Source organism: Triticum dicoccoides, chromosome 2A (assembly GCF_002162155.2).
Source record: "Triticum dicoccoides isolate Atlit2015 ecotype Zavitan chromosome 2A, WEW_v2.0, whole genome shotgun sequence".
Classification (NCBI taxonomy): domain Eukaryota; kingdom Viridiplantae; phylum Streptophyta; class Magnoliopsida; order Poales; family Poaceae; genus Triticum; species Triticum dicoccoides.
Window position 1 is genome coordinate 757,221,302 of NC_041382.1, and position 23,455 is coordinate 757,244,756.

At 46.6% G+C, this 23,455-nt stretch overlaps 1 protein-coding gene, 1 long non-coding RNA gene and 2 pseudogenes across 2 annotated transcripts; 3 read left to right on the forward strand and 1 right to left on the reverse strand.

Moving 5' to 3' along the window:
* Nucleotides 1-338: 338 nt before the first annotated feature.
* Nucleotides 339-1,914, forward strand: LOC119352334 (ervatamin-C-like). The gene is made up of 2 exons (XM_037619009.1): nucleotides 339-840; nucleotides 1,192-1,914. The coding sequence occupies exons 1-2, from the start codon at nucleotides 339-341 to the stop codon at nucleotides 1,761-1,763; spliced, it is 1,074 nt and encodes a 357-aa protein (XP_037474906.1). The 3' UTR covers nucleotides 1,764-1,914.
* Nucleotides 1,915-4,351: 2,437 nt separating this feature from the next.
* Nucleotides 4,352-11,161, forward strand: LOC119352335. Its single transcript, XR_005170150.1, has 10 exons — nucleotides 4,352-4,851; nucleotides 5,334-5,470; nucleotides 5,696-5,982; nucleotides 7,017-7,196; nucleotides 7,293-7,560; nucleotides 7,676-8,066; nucleotides 8,146-8,214; nucleotides 8,548-8,633; nucleotides 10,297-10,393; nucleotides 10,672-11,161. It is a non-coding gene; the product is annotated as an uncharacterized LOC119352335 (long non-coding RNA).
* Nucleotides 11,162-12,332: 1,171 nt separating this feature from the next.
* On the reverse strand, nucleotides 12,333-13,590 carry LOC119358349 (annotated as a pseudogene).
* Nucleotides 13,591-18,825: 5,235 nt separating this feature from the next.
* LOC119352336 lies at nucleotides 18,826-20,800 on the forward strand (annotated as a pseudogene).
* The last annotated feature ends 2,655 nt before the right edge of the window (nucleotides 20,801-23,455 follow it).

The following is a 23,455-nucleotide window of genomic DNA, read 5'->3' on the forward strand; positions in this document are numbered from 1 at the left end:
GTGCATTAGTTAGTACACAAACCGGTGTCCGGCCCTCATCAGGTAGTGTGCAGGGCAAGCCAACCCAACCAACTCGTGTGCCAAGGCATGCATGCATGCGCATGGTGCACTGCTACAAGTAAGGCACCAAGGGAAAACGCAGATCGTTACCATTCCTCAACTAGCTAGTACGTGCATGGACATGCATGCATGCGTCCGTCGCCGGCCGATAGCCACTAAGCCAAGCCGACAGTGCCTAGAGACATGCTCCCGCGCTCCACTTGTAAATCTCGCACTATATAAACGCCCGTCTACACTTGCATGCTCAAGCAGAAGTTTGTGTAGATCAATCGATCGACATGTCTTTCTCCCATGGCGGCACATGGCCGGTGATCCCTACAGTAGTTCTGCTAATGGGCGGCCTGTTCGCCGCCTTCCCTGCCGCGTCGGGCGGCCGCGTCGACGCCGGTGACATGCTGATGATGGACAGGTTCCGGCAGTGGCAGGCCACTCACAACCGTTCGTACCTGAGCGCCGACGAGAGGCTGCGGCGCTTCGAGGTGTACCGCAGCAACGTGGAGTACATCGACGCCACCAACAGGCGCGGCGACCTCACCTACGAGCTCGGCGAGAACCAATTCGCCGACCTCACCGGGGAGGAGTTTGTCCGAAGGTATGCGTCGTCGCACGACGCCGGCGGTCACACTGACTCGGTCATCACGACGGCCGCCGAGGCTGACGGCCTCTGGTCGTCTGGCTCTGCCGGTGGCGACGACTCCTTGGAGGCTCCGCCTCCGCCCAGCGTCGACTGGAGGGCCAAAGGCGCCGTGACGCCGGTCAAGAACCAAGGCTCGCAATGCTGTACGTATTCATCAATTATTTAAACTTTTTTTAGACCCTGGTAAGTGCCACATGCTTTGTACGAAGAAATTTTGCCCTGACGTTTTTTGATGGCATGTTTAGTTATTCAAGGATGGCAACTTTATTTATGAAGCATGTCAATTTTCTATTTGAATGATAAATTTCAGTTTTTCGAAAGGTTTATTTTTTTAGATGATAATTTTAGTTGTAGAAACGTCAGAGCGATGTTATTTCGTGATGACACTTATCATTAGAGCTTGTTTAGGGGAATCTCATCCATTTCAACTACGTGAGTACTGGCCTCCTTTAACTAATTTGTTTCTATGCCCGGACCGGACTGGGTGCATGCAGTTAGCTGCTGGGCGTTCTCGGCGGTGGCAATGATGGAGAGTCTCTACTTCATCAAGACGGGGACGCTGGTGCCCCTGTCGGAGCAGCAGCTGGTGGACTGCGACAAGTACGACGGTGGCTGCAACCGAGGCTACTACCACAGGGCCTTCCAGTGGATCATGGAGAACGGCGGCCTCACCACGGCGGCGCTCTACCCATACAAGGCGGTGAGAGGCGTCTGCTTCCGCGCCAAGCCCGCGGTCACCATCACCGGGCACGCGGCGGTCGCCAAGAACGAATTGGCCCTCCAAAGCGCCGTCGCGAGGCAGCCCATCGGCGTGGCCATCGAGGTCCCCAGCAGCATGCAGTTCTACAAGAGCGGCGTCTTCTCGGCCCCCTGTGGGATCCAGATGAGCCACGCCGTGGTGACCGTCGGCTACGGCACCGACGCCTACTCGGGGCTCAAGTACTGGCTCGTCAAGAACTCGTGGGGCGAGACGTGGGGCGAGGCCGGCTACATCCGTATGCGCCGCGACGTCGGAGGCGGGGGCCTCTGCGGCATCGCGCTCGACACCGCTTACCCGACCATGTGATGTGATGTCCATCAGGCATGCGTGCGCACCTACGTACGTTCCGAGTTAAGTAAGCTCGCAGGCAGCGGCAGCATCTGCCCTAGTAGTACTCCATCGTGCATTTGTGACGTCCTGCCTATGTCGTGGATTATATCGAGACCGCTATTATCCATGTCGTATGTGTACGTGTAACAATAAACTATCATGCGTGTTCTCTTGTTAAAAAAGGAAAATGTCGCCAAGCAGAAGGGCTGCAAGAAGTCTAGCTATCTTTTTTTTTTGCTAGTTTTGTGCAAGGTAAAATATAGCATGCTAAGAGAAACAGCGGCGGCCTCCTCCAGATGCTATACATGATATAGCATGCCAATAACGTGCTATATTTCAAATAGCGTTTAAAATAACTATTAGATATGGCTCAAAAATAAAGGTTTCCAACAGGAATAAATGATATAGTTTAAAATAACAATAGTTTTTCTTCGGGATGACACATCATTTTCTCAACCGGCAATGCCGCAACGATTGGAAAGTCACAAGCAATACAACACATGAATAATCTTGCGTGGTACAAATACTGAGAAGAAAAATGATGAAATGCCATCTCGTGTCTTTGTTTCCCTCCAGTATCCCAGATTTGACAAATACATTGAGCGGTGAAAGGAAGAAATTTAAGGCTAGCATGGCACACTTGCAAGGATTATCACTCCAATCTACGGGCAGTTTTGCCTTCAGTCGAGCTGTTGAAAGCATACATATATACAGGGCCTATGGATGTCATTCTGGAAGTGTGAACTTGCATGCGAGTTTGGTATTCATTCATTTTGCAAATCATGTACCAGTAGGAGTTTTTTTAGGAGTTCATGTGGAAACATCTTGATTTCATGCATGCATGTATGTTCATTTAGTGGTTAGAAATGTTACCCGTGCTTAATATTAGTGTGATGTACTCCATCCGTTCTTAAATATTTGTCTTTCTAGAGGTTTCAAATGGTGACTACATACGGAGCGAAATGAGTGAATCTACACTCTAAAATATGTCTATATACATCAGTATGTGGTGACCATTTGAAATCTCTAGAAAGACAAATATTTAGGAACGGAGGGAGTAGCAAGCAATCCATGTAGAAAACCAAAATGTGTGATCCCTAGTCAGATTTCAATCTCCACCTTTGGTACTAGTCAGATTTTTTTTAAGGATACATGCTTGGACAATTTTCAGTACCAAATGGAAAGGAAAAAAACTCGTTCCACTCGGCGATCCACGGCGTGTTACGACGAGAGAAGAAGCCGAAGCCGAAGCTGCAGGAAGGCCTGGTCCTCGGGACGCCACGGTTCATGCTTCTCTTTGTGTCGTCGCTGGGGCCACCACCCCCGCCGGCGGGCCACTGCTCGCAGCACTGGAGCTCGTAGGGAGGATTGATTGTTTGGCTTACGAAGGTGATGGGCGTGCCCTGGATGTCGAACCACGACGGCATCGATCAGCATGCCACCTGATGCAAGCGAAAGACAGACAGACATTCACGTAAGTGTCAAGAAGCCAGTTGCAATGAAACTGAAGGATGAACGATGTGTTACTGTACATACGGTTGCATATGACAGGTACGGGGGCCGCCGTGGGGAAGGCCCAGTTGGCGCCGGCGAAGGCGTACCCGCACACCCAGCCCGTGCAGCCACAACATGAATCGCTGCGACCACCGCCCGAGCAGGGGAGACCGCGCGCGGGGAAGGGCTGGCCCGCCGCCGCCAGCACCACGCAGGCATGGCCCAGCGGCGTCCGCCGGCGGCGGCGGGGGAAGGGAAGAATGAGGAGGAGCACGGAGGGGAGTCGGGGACGAGGCCCCCGGTCGCATCGCTCGGCGAGGCGACGCGGGGGTTACGGGGGAGGGAGTGGGGGAGGGAGGGGTGGAGGTGGGGTGGGGGAGCGGTGGGGGAGGGCAAGGGCCGGCGTGGGCCGGCCGTGGCGGCGGCGACGCGCGGCTGGGGAGCCGGCGGCGGTGCTGGGAAACCCTAGGGAAGTCGCGAGCGCCCATTTACAAGAAAACTAGTGAGCTAGCAAACCCAAAATGTCACCATCAAGATTCGACCTCCAAGAATAATTGTGGCGCCACCTCTAATAATTCAGTGATAAACTCAAAGATGTTCGGAAGTCAACAGAAATTCCATACAATAAAACAGTTGGATTTTCAACCCTTGCTCGTGCAAGTTCTGAAATAAAATACCATAAAGAAAAACTTCAGAAATATATATAGGATTCTCCTAAAAAAAAAGAAATATATATAGGACGTCTTATCGGAGCATATAAACCACGCTAAAGTACCCGCCCATCTGGAGGCAACGCTCGCGCGCGATGATTTTGACCGCCCGATGGAGTTACTCAGGTTGCAACAGTGATTTTTTTGGCTGCTGGCGTTTGGTCAGCCGTCCAATTGTTTTCACGTTTGAGACTGCTTCAGAGGAGGATGACGGGTGGGCCCGTGAGCCTATGGGGGCCATCGAGCAGAGGGAGGGTTTCCCTGGAGCCTGCGTGAACGATTGGTGCAGATGGGTTTCGACCTAGATTTCGCACCAGCGCAAGCGACCTCCTCCTCCCTTCCCATTCGTCCTCCCTCCCAGCCGCCGCCGCCTCCTCCTCTCTCTCGCCGGTGCCGCCGAAGGAGGAGAAGAGGAAGAAGACGGGAGCACTTAGAGGAAGGAGAGGCCCTTATTTTCCTTCTTCCCGCCGCTTCCTCCTCTGTTTCTCATGTGCCGCCGTCATCAACCCCCACCGCTGCTCCTTCCCCACCCCACGCTAGCCCTCCACCTCGCCTTCCTCCTCTTCGTTGTCCATGCCGCTCTCGGAGTCCTTCCACTCCATCCAAGGAGCTCCCATCCCATCCCGTGCAAGATTTCAGCAGCAGGGGAGGAAGGAATCGACGATGGCGCAAGGGCCCCTGCCTCCTCGGTGCTGCACAACGGCATGCCCGGATGCTGGAGAGGGGCGTCTGGACCATTGTCGGCAGCGACTTCAGAGCAGAGCTCTCGGTTGTTAGGGAAGTCAGCCATCGGCGGTGACCGACGTTGCCTCCTCGTCGAGTGTGCTGGTGCTCATCGTGGTTTTCCACATCCCAGCAGCGTAAGGGAGCCTATGTTTTCGGCCAGAACTTGGTCTCCTTGCCAGAGACCTCACCGTTACCAGCCCCTCTGCAAGTATCGTAGGCTCCTCCTCTTGTCTTCTTTGATACTGATGCAAAAGGAGAGATGCTAATCTGAAACCTTTAGTTGCTTCTAAAAATATTCGGTTGTTTGCAGTACTTGTGTAAATAGAACTGGCTTCGGCTAAGGAATGCTTGATTATCCAGGAATGCCTTCCTAGATTTTGTGGTATATACTTTCTATAAAATGATAAGATTATTTTTTTCTAAGCAAACCACCGTCATGTAATGTGTATAAACAGTCTAGGATTGCACATCACCTAACTTAAGTTACTTTAGTACTGAGTGCTGACTAATTTCTTTTCTTGTTTGCAATATTTTCAGTCTGCTAGACTTCAGAAATTTATGAAATATGTAAATGAAGTACATTATTTATGTGGAATACTTGAAATTGATTTTGCAGAGACCATAAACGGAATTCAACCCAGTCTCCATCAGAATGGTGTTGAGCAGTCCAGAAACATCAGCAATAGCACACTGGAAGGCCTTGATAGCTAAATATCATATCTTAAAGCAGAGGCAAAATCTATAATTGATAAGGTGCTCTGAAGGTTCCTTTCTTCTCGGTTCTTTGTTATATCAATTTTGCATAATGCATTCTCAAACAATCAATTGCCTATAGGTGAGAAACACAATGGAATCATTATGTCAACTTTGCAAGTTAATGTACTCTTATGAGGAGGAGAAAAGAGATAACTTAAGAAAGTAATCAGCATTCTCATATCACCACTGGAGAGAATAACATCCGCTGGTGTTCTTTCCTAGGAAACAATTGAGAAGATTTTACCAGCTCGCCACCATGTTCGATTCTGTTTGGTAAACTGGTCTTGGTCATCATTAAAGTCTGTGGGGACCATGGGATGCTAATGGCTGGAGGAGGGTCAATGAGGGTTCCATGCATGCTGGGAGGAACAATGTGCAAGGCTAAGGCTTGTTGCCGATGGCGGAACATCCTCTTTTCAGCGAAGGATGACCCAACATGTGCAGTAGCAGGAGCAACATCACCAAAAAAGGCCTCAAGCAGGACACGCCTTTGTTTCAGCTCGTTATTGGTGAGTGCCATCTCAACGTCTTTTTTAATTCCTTATTTATGAGAATTTTGTGGCTGTTCTGCTCTAGGCTAAGCAAGCCAGGTTGTTTCTGCATTGTTTCTTTGTACATGTTGTGTGGATATATGGTTATATACCAGTAGTGATAAACTTTGTGCATATATGAGAAATAGTGGAAAATTAACTTCACCCAAGCGTATGGTTATATACACTAAATGATACAAGATGCTTATGCTTATATAGTTGGTTTCATCATATGGGAATGAAGTGGAGAAGGGGGAATGAAGTGTTGTTGAGTGGGTGGGATCTTCCCACAGGCGCCTTAAGTTCCACATCGACACACCACTCGCCATGGCTTGCTAGGGCCATATCAAAGATCCCAGGCTCTAGATGAGATCTCTTTTATTGATATTTTTTCACTGTAGAGTTTTATTCAGTTTAATTGCCAAGGAGGAGTTTAGGCTATATTGAACTGAAACCACAGGGGTTGATAAAATCATGCTTAGGTCACCAGTAACATTAATAAATCAATGATATTTACCCCACTTCATGTAATACAGTCGAACATATTTACCAGGAGCACGAAAGATACATTCCCCTTTAATAATGAGCTCGAATCATTGTGTGGTCATCATTTTTGTTTAGAAGTGTATTCATATCTTGACTTGCCGAGATAAGAGAGGATGTACTCATTCCAGTTCTGTAGTGAAGTTTCCCTTTTTTATTATTGGTTGTTGACAAAAATATTATGTCAGCCTGCACTGAACTTTGTTGAGTCATGCATATGAAAAATATCTCTTAAATACTAAAACACACGTTTCTCCTTACCCCTTATGTAGTTTTAACATCTGATAAACGCACAACTACTTTCTAAACAATTAAGTCAGTGTATACCTCCTTTGATTTTGCATCCCCTTAATTTAAGAAAAAACTCTATTGCATGTTTGCTTACAGTACAAGACATACTTTCCTAACTTTTCTATGGGATATGTCTAAATTCTTCTGTAATGACAATTTACTATGTTGTTAATCTGCAGTAAGGTGTTCTATGTTTCAACGCGCCGCAGCTACCACTTCGCCACTGCCCTGACTCCTTACTCCAGACCATGGATCCGCCGTCGATGGAGAGCGCCAACAGGATGAAGCTTTGCCGACCTAGCCGACTCGTGTGTTGTTGCCACCGCAATCCTTTTCTTTGTTGGAGTCTTCCTCCTCTGGTACGTCCTCTCCCCGTAGGTTCGTGGTTTCACTCCTGGAGCGGTGGATTACTTGTCGATATGTTGATGTGTTCTGCTCGGGCTTCTTTCTTGCAGGAGAGAAAAAAATTGGTGTCTTTGACACGCTTGGGATCGACGGATTATTCATGCCATGGTTGGATTTGAATGGGGTAGTGTCTATCCAAAATTTGTTTGGTTGACTGGACTATTTGTTCGTTTGGCTGTCTTAATGCAACCCAATTCGCATAATTTTGCAAACATCAGCAAAGATTTCAGTGGTTGGGAGTTTTTGCAAGAGTGGAAACAAAGCATTTGCTCGAAGGAGCTCAAGATTTCGCTATTACCTTGCTGATAGTTTTGTGAGGTAATTTAGCTACATATTTGCATGTTTCCTTTCTGCTGTAGCAATGCCTATTTCAATTTAGAAAGTAGAAATATGAAGTGTGATTTAAGCGTCTAATAGTGGATGTTGTTAGCAGTCTAATTCCTCCCAAGCAGCGGCTTTCAATGGAGACTTGACAGGCATGGTTTTACTTCATGAAGCCATTTTCTGAATTTTTTGAAGTTGGTTGCACACCATGGTGTCATGAGAGAGAGAGGGATGGAGAGAGGGAGGGAGAGAGGTTTATTCACACACTGCCAATCCTGTTTTCCTGTAATTATTTTTATGTGCATCTATTTTATTTCTTCTTTGGTTTAGGGAACATAGAAATGCAGGAGGTATTAGCCATGCTGATGTTAATTTCTGTTATTAACATGACAATGGAATTCGATAGGGTTAAATTTGTCCCCCATGGTGGTGCGGGTTTCGGGGTTTCAAGGGTGTGAAATGGCATGGAAGACAGAGATGGCAGCAGCCTGCATTCTCGAGTAATGCTTGCTAAAGGGGTGTGATATTTCATTTCCTCAAACTCAGATCCCCTCAACTTATTTCGCATGTTATTTTCAGATTGGAGTTGCCCCTTGGAGAGTAGCAGGTTGCTGAAATGACGACCAGGGTGGATGCCCAAAGTTACAGGTTTTGATTCTTTATGTTTCTTTTTTGAATTTATTTTTCTATTGCAACAGTCTGATCATAACCGGATTATGTAATGACCACTTATAGTTCTAAAAAATTCCCATGAATCTACTTTAATCCAAAGAGGGGCCTTAATTTTGTAGTAGGATTATAAACCGACAATAGTTACGGGTCAAATAAAAGTGTTTCTTGAAAGATAATTGCATGAGATGTTCCTGTTCTTGGCTCTAATCCAGTGGTATGGCTGTGATCAACAGTAATCTTTTTGCTTATTAGACTGGCAATATGCATGAGATATATAGTTTAGTTAACTTCTTATCTGCCACACTGCAGAAATATCTACCTGGGAGGAGGCGCCAAAATTTAGAGGCACACGGGGGATGCTAGAGGATGATCAGAAAGATGAGGAGAAAGCTCAGGTTTAGTTCTCTCATATTTTTTTTCTTCTTTTTTTAGAGTTCCCGAGAATTATTTGCAGACAATGTTGTGATTCTCCAATAGTGTAATGGTATTGTTCTTATAGTGCAATATCCTACGATGACAACTATAAATGTCCTACTCTATTTGTTAGGATATTCTATTCATGCTATATTCATTGTTAGTTTTGTCTTCATCCTACTATTTATGGATATTCCCTTTATCGCCTCCACTGGACATAAGTAACCTGTGGCATTTTCCATGCTTTTCTTCTATATAGTGGAGGTTTCATCAGAGCAAACTGGTTCCACAGAGGTTTCATTAGAGCTAACTTTGTGTTTTATCATCTTGGAACCATTACTATTTGCTTAGATGAAAGACGAAGCAGCATCTACTTTTAATTGGAATAATTATGCTAGAAGACATATTCAATTTACTATTACCTCTGTTTCGAAATATAAGTTGCTGGGGGAGTTCAGTTTACACTCCCCCAGCGACTTATATTTAGGAACAGAGGGAGTATATCACATAATCATTTTTTCTCTGTTAAATATAAACCACAACTTGTGCAGAAAACACAAACTTTAATGAACGGTACCGAGCAATTAAGGGTGCCCCATCAGGATTTTTTCACTTAAGACGGAACAGAATAACTGTCATGGTGTTCTGTTTATATTTGAACTTTACTAAAGATATGTTACAATTCATGCCTGCAGTCCAATATCTACTACCTGAAATCCGCTTTCTACCTATGGTTATCGAGTACACATATAAAGTGTGCTTTTAATGCTATATTGAATTCATTCCTGCAGTCCAATATCTATTAACTGAAATCTTCTTTCTACCCATGGTTATTAAGTACATACACATGCTTTATTGTTTATTAGATTCTGGACTTTAGGTCTGTTATAATGATGCACCCCATGCTGATAAGAAAATTTATTCGGTCTGATAAGATAGTAATACTGAACAGATGAATGGTACGATCAGTAAGCTTTCTTCTTGACTATGGTTTCTTCTGCATTCTCAATGTTGCATATATCTGCCTGGGAATTTTGTTTTGTTTGTTTTGATAGCATCATTGGTAGAGAGGATGTCTTGTCGAATATAGTTTTAAATTCTGGATATTTTTTCATACAAGAATTCCAAATGCAGTAATGGCCCTTGCTGGGAACAAGGCTGTCATAGGGGAAACTTTAGAAGTTTAGCGACCATAATTTAAATCGTATGCAGCTTGTTTTCTCCCTTGTTGTTTTATTGCATTACAGATATTTAGAATTTTGACTGTCTAAAAATGCAAAGCATATATTGTGCGGCTTTAGGTCCCCATTATGTTTTCCTCCTGAGGGAAAGGTTTATGTCTAAATTGGTGCCATTTGCAGGCTTTATTTTGCACGAGTTTGTTCTGGATGTAGTTTTCTAGGCGTATTGATCATCTCACATGCTTTAACCGAACGAGTTTGTCATATATGTCTAATAATCGTTTTCACACACTTCTGGTTGATAGAATTAAGCGAACCATCTTTGTATGTCTCTATATTGATTTTGGGAGGAGCCACATGTAGAGAAGTTGGCCACAAGGATCAACACTTGCAATGACCTTAAAAATACGTATGAAGTTTTCAATTTGGTAATTTACACCACATGACTGTCATTCACTTGCAGGCCTGATGTGGTGTGATCTTGTTGATTCATATGGCAGATTGTTACAGGATCAGAGGACTTAGCTGAAGGCAGGCTTGAGACTGCTGAAAAAGTGTTGGTATGATTCAGTGATCCCAGTAATTTTTTTGATATCAGTGTTATTCATAGCTCTTAATTTCAGACATATTGCAGTAATTAACTATTGACTATAGAAGATTTTATTATTGACTAGGATGCCTGGTTGGGTATAACCGAATATAGAATGAGCTTGTGTACAAGCCGTTGGTGGCATAGAGGCTTGAGAAATACGATGGATTGCATTTAGTTTCTTTTTACTGTAATTTTGTTGTGTTGCCTTCAAGAAGATTAATAGATGAGCTTTGTATTTTGTTGCAGATATGGCACTTGTGTGTACCATGGCTTCCTTGCATATTGACTTTAACAAATATGAAAGAGAGTTGTTTCTAACCTGCTACGCAACAAGGATTGCAATGCATTGCAGTTTCTTAGGCTGTTGAAGGGAATGGAGGAAACTGAAGGCGATAGCAATTCCTGTTTGAAGGTCATCACAGACTATATCCTGGAAACTGAAAATTTGTTGGAGAAGATCTATTATGATGCTATAGAAGTTGCAGATAAGGATCTTCTCCCCTTCTGCGTAGGGTCTGAAAGCAAGGGCATGTACTATAAAATGTATGAAATATATTATTTTCTCTTCTATGTTTGTTGAATGAATTGCTACGAAGTTTATGTTGATAGATTTGTTTTTTTTCCTTTTTAAGAATCAGTTATTTTTGTAAGCACCACTAAGCCTACCTTGCAGACCATCTTGGTGTTTTAGCAACAACAGTGAACATGTTTGTCCTCGTTTTCAACTTCTTTTCAACAATCAATAGCACATATAGATATGCTTTTACTTATATAACCTCTACTGTTGTTCTCATCGGTCTATTAATATGCATAATGCCACCCTTATCTATAATTATCTGTTTTTACTACTTTCTCTGTTTCAAAAATCGAGTACTCACTAGCAACAACAAATATGCTAAGCAAGGAAGAGGCATGCCCTACCTGGCAGTGTCCACCTTCCACTAAGGGATATAGCACTATCATTTAGCACAGATTGTTCAAGGAGAAACAGTAATCATGAACAAAGATAGTAACCAGCAGTAAGTACTCATTATTTTGATTTGTGACCGAGTTTTCTTATCACCACTCTTACAATACTTGGCTTGCTGTCGGCCTTTGCGCCATTGGCGCAACGGGTCATCTAGTGTCATCAAAGGTCAATGTTATTTAACACTGGAAGAGAGAAACTCTGAGAGAACAGAACTCAGCTTCGATAGATATTTGCCCAAATTCCCGAGGATCAACAGGTGTTGTGGTACAACACCACAACACCTGATGGTGCAGGTACGTAATGCAGCTAGCTAGCAACAATAGGCTATCTACAAACAAGTACTAGTAATTTATGAGCTGCATTTTGAGTTCCAGCCGCTCATGTTTTGGTTGCCCAAAGCTCATATTCCTCCAAAATTAACCCAGGATCCAAAGTTCTTGCTGCGTCAAATCCACAAAGAAAGGAAAACCCCGGTAACAACATTCAAACTAGATACCCCTATTTGTACAACAAAGCTGCGAGCACCATCTTGGGCACTCTGACATAAATGTTCTATTTGCTTATAATAGTGTATAATTTGCACTATTTTTGGTGAGGTATAATTAGCAATTTGCATAGACTGAAATTCGATAATTGTTTGCATGACACAACATACTAATGCAATGTTACTACTTACACTATTGTACAGTAATACAATTCACAATGGAGATGGTTTTGGCGGTGCTGCTCATTGATAATTAGAAATAAAAAGATGCACAAAAAGGGGAAATTATGATGGTAAATATATTGTTTAGACAGAATATCAGCACATTTACAAGAAAACTAGTGAGCTAGCATGGATTCATATATAGGTTTAGCAAACATATTTTCTGATAAATCAACCAAAGTCCACCAAAATACCTCTACAAGGACTAAATATGACAAGACAACCTGGTCTAAGGTGGTCACTTTTTCTGATAAACCTACTCATCTCCTTCCAATTATCTGCGAAAACTTTAGGACTAGGCAACATGATCAAAGGTGTTATGTTGCAACTGACCAACAAACTAAATGTTCACAAATCAACTAGTACGCGCGGATCCACACTCTAAACCTAGCGAAACTTTATTGCACCCCTAACATGCGATCAGATTCTTGAGTATATCATCTATAGTCAGGCGATCAGACTCTTTGCTTGGCATCACGTACATATATCCTCTGTTCTAGCTAAGAGAAGAGTTTGATATACTCAACGCATGCTTCTCTGAGCTTGCTGCAATGATGCTGGTCAGCTAGAGCCAATGTGGCCCCAACGCTCTTAGCATCGAGACTCTTGCATAGCATACTCTCACACATCAACTTCATCCTTTCCATGGCATACCTATCTGCAGCCACGATCAAGTGCTTAATCATCTCCTTGTTGTCATGGTTGTCAAGGTCGTGCATGACAGGCAATGAATCTGTATACATGAAGTGAAGCAATGCTTTGAAAACAGCTGGCTGCATGTCCTCAATCTGTATGCACTGTTTCTCGCTGTCCCCATTGTCCCGTAGAGCTGAGCGTCGAAGACGGGAGACCGCATCGCGAGCACAATCTTATGCGCATGGAAGACCTCACCGTTAACCTTGATCGTCATGTCCGCTCCTTTGTTCCCTTCCAGCAGTTTCGCAAGATTGTTCGACAAGTCTGACGGTGTTACCTGAATCTCAGGTGGCTTGGCAACGGTCGCCACGGCCGGTATTTCCTTGAGGAGAACGGTAATGTCGCACTGGATCACAAGGCAGTCATCCTGCAGGTACGGGGATGCCTCCAGGAGGTCGATCTTCATGAACTTGTAAGCACCCCTGACATGATCGTTCTTCAAGGAGTCGAACGCCGGGAGGGACGATGGCCGGGAGAAGATCAACGACGACAGCCCGGTGGCCCGGTTGATCAGCCTCAGGTCGTAGAGCGCCCTCACCATGGAGTTCTTGCTCTGGAGCTCGACGCAGACCGAGACGTGGTCCTTCTGGTTTAGGTCTCCGTCTGGGTAGTACCGGATGCACCAGTCATAGCCGCCGACGGCAAAGGTGGCGGATCGGATGAATTTGCCGGCGCCGAGGCCCTTGTGCAGCCTGTAGCCGGCGATGGTGAACACGTGCGTGCCCCGCGCCGTATCTGGGACGCAAGCCGACGCCGTAGTCGTCGTACTAGGCATCTGCAGTGCCGCCGCCATTGCCTATTCTTGTGCGGAGGGGAAATTAGCGCGACGACGGTGAATAGGGTTTGTTCAGCGACTCTCCTCTGTTTTATTAGAAGATGAAGTCTCCTCGGCCTCTATGGCTGGCCTGGACGATGGGCTGCTACCACTGGGCCTTGGCCTGGACGATGGGCTTACCGGAGGCTGCCATGAACGAACCATTGGCTATTGTTTAGTTTCTTGATACTAAAAAAATAAGGCTATTGTTTAGTTTCTTGATTGATCAACTTAAAAAAAAGTTCAGTTTCTTGATCCAAAACAACCATAGCTTGTAATTCCTGCTTTTTTTTAAGAAGTTGCCACGGTGTACTTCATGGAACAAACTTGGTACACATAATACATACGCATACACCCTTACACACAAACAGATGCCGAGACATGAAGATTGTAAAAGCAACCTCACAAAACGAAAACAAAAAAGGATCGAAAGATTTGCAGGAATGATCCAAAAACAAGAAATTTTGTAGCACAGTCCTTGGGCATCTATCCTTGCCTACCCTCGTCACAAAATTGGACTCTGCCGCCGTTGTTGCTTCTCCAAAGAGAAATGAGAACTGCCGCAACCATCGCAAACAAAGCTGCCTTTTCTGCCGAGTCTTTGTGGTATGACGGCCGGGGATTATCCCCGTGTCTGTCTGATCCTAACGGCGTCGACTTCAACCAATGCGATAGGAGAAATGGATGTTGCCGCACACTGCCATCCGCACATCCCGCTTCGAAAACCCCACAGACGCTGCCATGCCCCCAGCTCCACCAGTGGTGAAGCTAGCCGAACGGGAGCCGACACAGCCTAACTCCGCCAAATCCGATGCCTGACGAGACGATAAGGCCACTTGCTTTCCAGCGCTATGCCTTTGCGAATTCCAAAGCCAACTACACATCAGAGTAGCAATGTCGGGGGTCCCCTTCCATCGCCAGAGCGACAACCATAGGGGTAGAGGACACACAACCATGCCGACGGAGATGTGGCAGAACGGCCGCCGCCCAAGTCTTCCTTTCAAAGGGGAGACAAGGAAACATGATCAACACTTAATGTATCTAGTTTCATCTTTATTTTGACTCCTTCTACGATCTCATTTATTGACCTTCGCCCTTGGCCCTCCTTTGTTAAGCGAAGGTCCATCGATACAGAGGGACGCGCTTCACTAGTCAATTCCGTTGGGGAACCTGATCTAGCTACGAGGCCGAAATTCTTTTTTTTGAATGGTCACCGGGGGGAAGGATCCCCACCTGAATATATTCAATCGAATTTGCTTAGAAGCCTCGCGGCTCCATACAAGATAGGTTCAAATGAACCAGAGTACACGGGGAAAACAAGAGAAGATATGCAACCGAAAACAAACACACACACACACACACACACACACACACACACACACACACACACACACACACACATCCAACAGAACCACCGGAAGACCCGCCGAGAAAAGGGCACACAGGGAGAAGAAGGTCTTTCGACGATCCGAAGCTGGACGCACCACCACCACCGACCGCCATCACAAATCTCATCAGCACAACCCGCCAGGAGGAGGACCTCAACTTACATCTTCATCTGATCAAGCAAGGAGAGCCTTGATCGCTAACCCGGCTTCGGATGAAAATCAGAACCAATCCAGAGCAAGGCTGAGCCATGATCTCGCATACAGAGCACCACCTCCTTGCCAACAAAGCACAAACCACCATCAGCGCCAAGCCGGCCGCACCACCACAACCGTTAAACCCGCAGCGAGCAGCCACCACAGAGACCAACCGAGCCTAACCTAGACGATGCCTTCAAGAAGGGATGCGACACAATGTGCACCGCCATCGTCCGTTCCGGACGGACTTGGAACATGGGTTTCCCCTGGGATGTGAAGGGGTAGTCACCATGACAACGCCGCCTCCAAGGAGGTTAGCGGCGCCCGCAGGCGTCGCCGGCGCCGGCTCCGGCAGGAGCAGGGCTTTCGCCCAAAAGAGCAGACCACCTCCGATAAGTATCGAATTGATCTCGTAGCACCGCTCCCTGCACCACCACAGAGAAGGGCTACTGCAGCCCCATCGCCACACATGACCGAATCCGGGTCGCCGCAGGCTAGATCCGGCAGGATCCAACTTGCCCCCGTCGCTCCCCATCGAATCGGGCCAAGCCAAAGCCGACAGGCGCGCCGCCAGAAGGCAGAACCACAAGCCAGAGCGGACGGCAGCGCCTCGGGGAAGGGCGAGCACCGCCACCCCGCGCCTCACAGCGACCTCCGCTGGACACATCTGAGCCGAAACCAGCAGCCATCCCCGACGCCCACCGGTCGCCAACACAGTAGGGAGACGCTGATTCGGGGAAGGCCAGCGGAAGGGAGCCGCGAACGCATCCGCCCCACTGTCTCTGACCACCACCAGCAGAAGCGACGCACGCCGGAGTCACGTCGCGCCGACGTCGCCGCCCCATGGAGCTCCCCCGGCCCGCGAGTGGTCTGCACGAGGAACGACGGCCTGCCGCCGCCAGATCCGCGCGGGCTTCGCCCGGCAGAAGCTTTTGGCAGCGGCGGGAGAAGAAGGGGGGTGGCTGGAGGGGAGGTTCGGCCGGAGGGGAGGGGGTCGCCGCCCGAGCCGCCCTAGGGAGGACGGCGCGGGGGAGGGGGGACCGATTGGAGGGAGGTGCTCGAGATCTAGGATTGGGGGCCTCCGGAGCCGCCCTGAGAGCGACATGGGAGGACGAGCGGGATTTTTTGAAGGGACCAATAAAACGAATTGACCAGGTAACCTGGTAGTTTAAGATACCTTGTAATCAAAAATGTGGAAAGGGATGTGTCATTTAAAGTCAAAAGAGAGCATTATTATTATTAAGATTAGAGAACTAATGAAGTGTGAACTATTCAACTCTAAGGTTGTGTTAGTTTAGATTCAAATACATATGTTAGCTAATCTTGTTAAACCCTGTTAGGTTAGACTAAGCCCAAATCTGTGTTTGACAACTATAATAGTATCCTAAATTATACATATACCATTACACTAGTAGATAAATGTCCTTTAGTCCCGGTTCATAAGGGCCTTTAGTCCCGGTTCTAGAACCGGGACTAAAGGGTCGTTACTAAAGCCTCCCCCTTTAGTCCTGGTTCTTATACGAACCGGGACTAAAGGCCCTCCACGTGGCCGCTGCCTGGAGGTCCACCTTTAGTCCCGGTTGGTAACACCAACCCGTACTAAAGGAAATTTTATGATTTTTTTTGAATTTTTTTTATTTTCACATTTTTGAATTTTTTTAACCTCTAATCCATAATCATCCCTCATCACTGCTCAATTTAACCTCTAATCTCTAATCACCCCTCATCATTCCAAATCATCTAACTTTCCGGACGGTCACCCATCCTCTCACTATTCCAACCTGAGCACGCTTAACTTCCGGGTTCTATTCTCCCTCGTTTCCAAGTCTGCACTTGTTGTTTTCCTGACAATAGTAATGGGAATCGCACCCATCCTCTCACTAATGAGCATCGCACCCTTTAGTACCGGTTCGTGTCTCAAACTGGGACTAAAGGTCCCATTTAAACCGGGAGTAATGCCTTTCCGACGCCCTCGCCGCTCGAACCGGGACTAATGCTCACATTAGTCCCGGTTCATAACGAAACCGGGATTAATGCCTTTTCTGACCTGAACCTTTGCCCCCTTTTCTACTAGTGTTACCGTATATAAGAAAGTGCACTCTCTGATAAAGCATCTCTGTCAAGGGCCTCGTGCCATTCTTGCCAACACACTCACGCTGCACCTGCCTGCCCGAGAGATGTGATCCACGATGCTCTTCAAATCCCCCCTCTTGACAAAAACTCACGCTGCAATGTACACCTTTGTGTGTCCGAGAGAGTGTGCCATGGAAAACTCATATCCTACTGTCCATTGTTTTGAGCTGACAAGTGACATGTGTGCTTTGCTTAGTATACAAGGCTCAGTTACTTACTTTGCATCCATCCTAGAGAGACCAGGCTGGACCTATGCCTCCGTTGCCAGGCTTGGGACGAGGCCCTTGATAGATGTCACCTCCATTTTACATATGAATTTTGGACAAAACATAAAGCATTAGTAGTTTGGCTTTTGTATAAACACTGTTTGAAAATCTCATTAGCTAATTCATAATAAACTATATACTATTTTTATATATGAAATTTTGAATACAATTAAAGGAAAACATTTGTTCCCTACAAAATTCATATATGGCAATTTAAGAATATATTATGTATCAAACACTCTGATTGGTGCGTAAAAGGCAACTACTTTGTATGTACAGAATTTGACTAATATTTCAATTTGAAAATTTGCAATATGCAGCCACGGAGGAACAAGCCTACATAACAAGCCTCTAATTTATAAATGTTCTGTGCCTCTGTATCTAGATGATACTTATAAAGCATTTCTAACAAACTGTTCATGCTTTAATTATCTAACTACCTATCGATGATGAGTCATACATTCGTATATATAGTGAAAAGACTGTGTGCGTTCAATCTTTTCTAACAGTGGTGATAAATATAAAATATATTTTCATTTTTCCATTTTAAAATTATTTTGCTGTCATGCTTTAATTATCTAACTACATATAGCTAGATATAGCTGTTGAATCATAAACTGGTATAGTGAGAAGACTGCCTGCAATTCGCTCGTTTCTAACAGTGGCAATAAAATATAAAATATATTTTAGTCTTCCATTTCAAAAGTAGGTAACTGTTCATGCTTTAATTACCTAACTGCCTATAGCTGTTGAATCATAAACTCATATAGTTTCATAGACTACAACAGGAAGAAATAAAGGTCAACAAATAAGATCAGAAAGATTTTGAAAGCTGAAGGAAAATAGAAGATTCAGGTGGAGAGGGAGATGTGTAGCTAACAGGTGAGAGGTGGGACGTAGCAGTAAATGAAGCCTTCGTGCTGTGTCGACCCGAAGGGTACAAGATGGAGATGAAAGAATACTTGTATGAAATTGCAGGAATGGCTTTATCTCTACATATTTTTGAATATGGCTGTTGAATCATAAACTCATATGGCTTTATCGCTACATGATTACTGAAGATACTTACAGACAAAGCACGAATCTCAGAGAACTTGAGCGATGGGATACGAGGGAGGACTGGGCCCGAGTGCACATGGATATTCCCCCCCTTATATATGTATGTACCTGGGCATTTCCTCCACATAGCAATAGCATAGCTTGCCGACCAGTTCACACCGTGCGCCACAACTATGGAGCATCATCACTCCGCCCCAAGGGGCATAGCCTTCTTCCTCCTCCCTCTCCTGGCCAGCGTACATTACGCTCAGGCAAACCCTGGCCGTGGCTCGATCCACTCCATCTTCAGCTTCGGCAACTCATACGCCGACACCTGCAACTTTGTCAAGCTCGCAGCGCCGCTGCTTCCGATCATCCCTTTCAGCAATCTCCCCTATGGGGAGACCTTCTTCGGTCGCCCCACTGGCCGAGCCTCTAACGGCCGCATCACCTTGGACTTCATTGGTATTTATGCACATGCTTCCGTCCTTTATCTCGAATTAGCTAGCTAGCTTTCAGGTTTTTGTTAGAGAGAATGCTAGATAGAAGGTAGTGTCTGCCAATGCGTGGACTGATGGTTGATCAATCAACTTGGCAGCCGATGAGTTTGGGCTCCCTTTCGTCCCCCCAATTCTCGGTGAAGAACATAACTTCACCCATGGAGCAAACTTCGCTGTCATCGGGGCTACGGCGCTTGATCTATCCTACTTCTAAGAGAACAACATCACGAGTGTGCCCCCTTTCAACAGCTCCTTGGGCGTGCAGCTCGACTGGTTCCAGAAGCTCAAGCCCACCTTGTGCTCAACACCACAAGGTACTATACCTACGTATAGTATACCAAGTCCACTCGGTTATAAGTTCTATTTGTCATTCATTGGATTGAATGACGAATCAGCTGATAAATTGTGTTTTATCTTAAGGTTGCAGAGACTATTTCAGGAGATCCGTCTTCTTGATGGGAGAGTTCGGAGGGAATGACTACACCTTCATCATGGCCGCCGGGAAAACCTTGGGCCAGGTCGCGTCATTCGTGCCGGAAATCGTACAATCCATCTCAGCAGGCGTTGAGGTATATATAGTACTACTATATAGTTCCTCTGTACGGAATTAGTTACGCTCAATCAGATGTATCAAACATAATCCCAGACGGAGGGAGCTAGTATATATTTAGCACGTGACAAATATTAATTACCAAAGTTTTTTCTTCCGGGCCAGAAGAGAGTACTTTCTCCGACCAAAAAAGCTTGTCCCTCCAATGGATGTATCTAGAACCACACAAGTTTTTTCGGACTAAAGGAGTATTAATTAACATGTTGCTTGATTTAATTTTCTCGCCCAAGCTAATCAATAAGGAGATGATTTTCCTTTGTTGTTGGGTTTTGCAGCAACTAGTCAAGGAGGGAGGGAGGTACGTGGTGGTGCCGGGGCAGCCGCCAATGGGGTGCATTCCCATCGTCCTAACCTTGTACGCCAGCCCGAACAAGAAGCACTACGACCCCGGGACCGGGTGTCTGAGGAAATACAACGCCCTCGCGCGCTACCACAACAGAGTGTTGTTGGAAGCCGTCTATCGTCTCCGGATCAAGTACCCCGCGACCAAGATCGTCTACGCCGACTACTACACGCCGGTGATGGAGTTTCTCAGGGAACCCGTAAGATTCGGTAAGCTCCAAAAGATGGTAAGCTCCACAATTTTTAGCACTTGCTAACTCATAGTACGTTGCAGGGTTTAGTGCCTCGTCGAGGCTCCGCGTGTGCTGTGGTGCGGGCGGGCCGTACAACTACAACCTGACGGCGGCGTGCGGGTTGCCCGGCGCAAGCGCGTGCGCTAACCCCGCCACACACATCAACTGGGACGGCATCCACCTGACGGAGTCTGTATACAGGCTCATCGCCACCGGTTGGCTCTGGGGCCCTTACGCGCACCCGCCTATTCTCAAGGCCGTGCCAGGATCTCTGGAGCTCATGACATCTTCAATCTCAGAAATCAACACGTTCAGTTACGCTAGCTCCTGAGTAGTGCTAGCTAGCTGCAACGGACGGCGCAAGTCTCTTGAAGCTCTATCCTACGGCTGTAACCTTTCATTTTGCATGCGTGCTACTACTCCTTCAATAACTCCACACTTATGGCTAAAGTGTGTTTAATGTACTATATGTAATAATTATGTGACATTGGCATAATCACGGCTCACGGCGGTATAAATTAAAGCAGCATTGTACTATATGTAAACCCAAAATTTATGGCTGATGTTTCCCTTCCTTTGCGTGTGGTGGCTATTTTTACTGTAGATATAGTTCAATTTTAGCTTTATTATGTTGTCTAGCTTTTAAATCGCTCTAGCTACTCCCTTCAGTTCTCCACCTCAGAGTCCTACCAATCAGTATCAGTGCATTGATTCTTCAACCTCCGATTTTTTTCGGTTGTGGTTTACTTCTCCATCCCATCGGTATCAGAACCTTGGAGATAACTAACCCATGATATGACTAGGACCCACTGTCACGGCCGCATGCATTGGCAGGGAGAGGATTTTCAAAGGGAAAAGCTCGAGACGGCGGTACCTTGCGTCTATGCGGCGACCAGCCAGCTTAGTCGAGGGCGAAGCAGGGTGGGCCAGCGATGTCAGAGATTAAGATGATTGATGTGTCCAAGGGGTAGGGACTCCGGCCGCCGGAGGTCCTTCGGATGGTGGCGGTGGTAGGGCAGGTGGGGATTTTCTTTTTCTTTTGGGATTGGACAAGTAGACAGAGAAACAGAACAAACAATTGCATGTCAAAAAAGTGTTGTTAACTTTTTCCCAAAGAAACAAAACCTTAGCTCTCGTCATGTCAACATGAGGCCTTGGAACGCCCCGGCGATACTGCGATGGAGTGAGGCGTCGGGGACAGTGGTGCCATCAATAGTTCCATTTATTATTTTTCTTCCCCTAGGGTTTCCCTAGGGTCCAACTCTTCCTCCGGCGGCGCCGTCGGAGTACACCAAAATCCACGTAAGATATATCATTAGAGAGCCAGGGATCGCGCGGATCTCGTCCTGCGGGAGTCTGCCTTGCTCTCCGGCGAAAGCATGGAGGATTTGAACAAGATGGACGCAAGCGGAGGTGTGGAGGGACCGGAAGTAGAGGTGGCTAGGGTTGAAGATCCAGTAGCGGGGGTCGGGTCTGTCCCGGCGTGCGCGAAGGTGGTGGACGGGGAAGATGGAGGGAAGGTTGCAGGGGAAGATGGGGATGATCAGAAGGAAGATGAAGCAGCCGATTGGGACCGGTACGGCGAATCACACAATCTGGAGAACGAGTTTGAGAACCTTAACCTGCATGGAGAGGAGGAGGAAGATTTGGATTTGTCGGGGGAGGTAGATGAATTGATCAAGGACGTCAGGTGGTTGGCGCTTTTTAGGGTTCATACCATGAGGCCGTTTAGTCATGCTTCCCTGCTGAACTCGATGAGGAACGCGTGGGCTTGTGTGCAGGGGGTCACCTTCAACATCAAAGGACCCAACCTGTTTTTGGCTCAATGTCATTGTTTAGGGGATTGGAAGCGCGTGATGGAAGGGGGGCCATGGCAGTTCAGAAGGGATCCGGTGGTTTTGGTAGAGTATGATGGCTTCTCGAACGTGGAAGAATATGCTTTGAACATGTATCCACTTTGGGCGAGGATTAAAGGTCTGCCTGATGGGTTGACAAGGAAGAAGGAATTGGTAGAAAAGGTGGCGAAGAAGGTAGGAGAACCCCCGTTTACGGTGTCTGTTAATGAAGGGAAGATTAATCCATCCAACTATTTGCGGGTTCGGGTGTTTGTTAATGTCACATTGCCATTAGTGAGGTTTGTCCATATAACGTTGAAGGAGAGAAAGAGGTATTCGGTGTTCTATGAAAAGCTCCCGGACTTCTGCTTTTTTTTCTGGACGTATGGGTCATGTTGTGGAAGAATGTGGGGATGGAGTCCATGACAGTGCATTATGCGAGTGGGGCAACTGGTTGCATTGGGTCAGCGAGCCAACGGGCTCGGGCTCAAGAGGAGGGAGAGGTAGAGGGGCGGATGCTGGAAGAGGGGGAGCTGGATTCACAGGGGGTAGGGGTGGAGGTGGAAGAAGTACAGGTAGAGGTAGAGGGGGAGGATCAAAGAGGTGATAGAGCGTTTGCTGCGGAAGAGCGAGAAGGTGACGATGCCCGGAGAGAGGGCGGTGTGGAGCTGACGGTAGGGATGGATATTATGCAATACAAATTGACAAGGGCTGAGGAGGCACGTACAGCTAGAAAGAGACTTGTTGGGGAGGATGGTTCAATCAATGTGCGTGGGCATTCCATGCCAAATTTGGCGGGTAAGGTGGCGGATGCTGTTCTGCGCCTGGAGAATAGGGAGGATGCAGGGTGGGGACTTGCTCAGACCCGAACACGACACCTGGCAAGAACCCTATTGTGAAGAGGAGAAGGCAAGGAGAAGGAGGGATGGAGGAAAATGAGGGAGTTGATATGGATACCAATACTAAGGCGGCCTCCGAGGAGGAGGACCACCGAGCCCAATGAATTGCCTTAGTTGGAACTGCCGGGGAGGGGGGAACACCCGGACAGTTCGTGAATTAGCGACGCTTTGCAAGTCGCGTTCCCCCATGCTTGTGTTTTTGTGTGAAACTAGACAGAAGGAGGAGAAGATGAAGAGGATCCGAGCCAAACTGGGTCTCAAGGGGTTTTGTGGTGTGGACAGCAATGGTATGAGTGGAGGTTTGGCGTTATATTGGAGGGAGGATTGTGTGGTTGATATTCTGGACAAAAATGATAGATTCATTGATGCAATTATTAGAGTTCGAGAAGGGGCTGCTCAATGGAG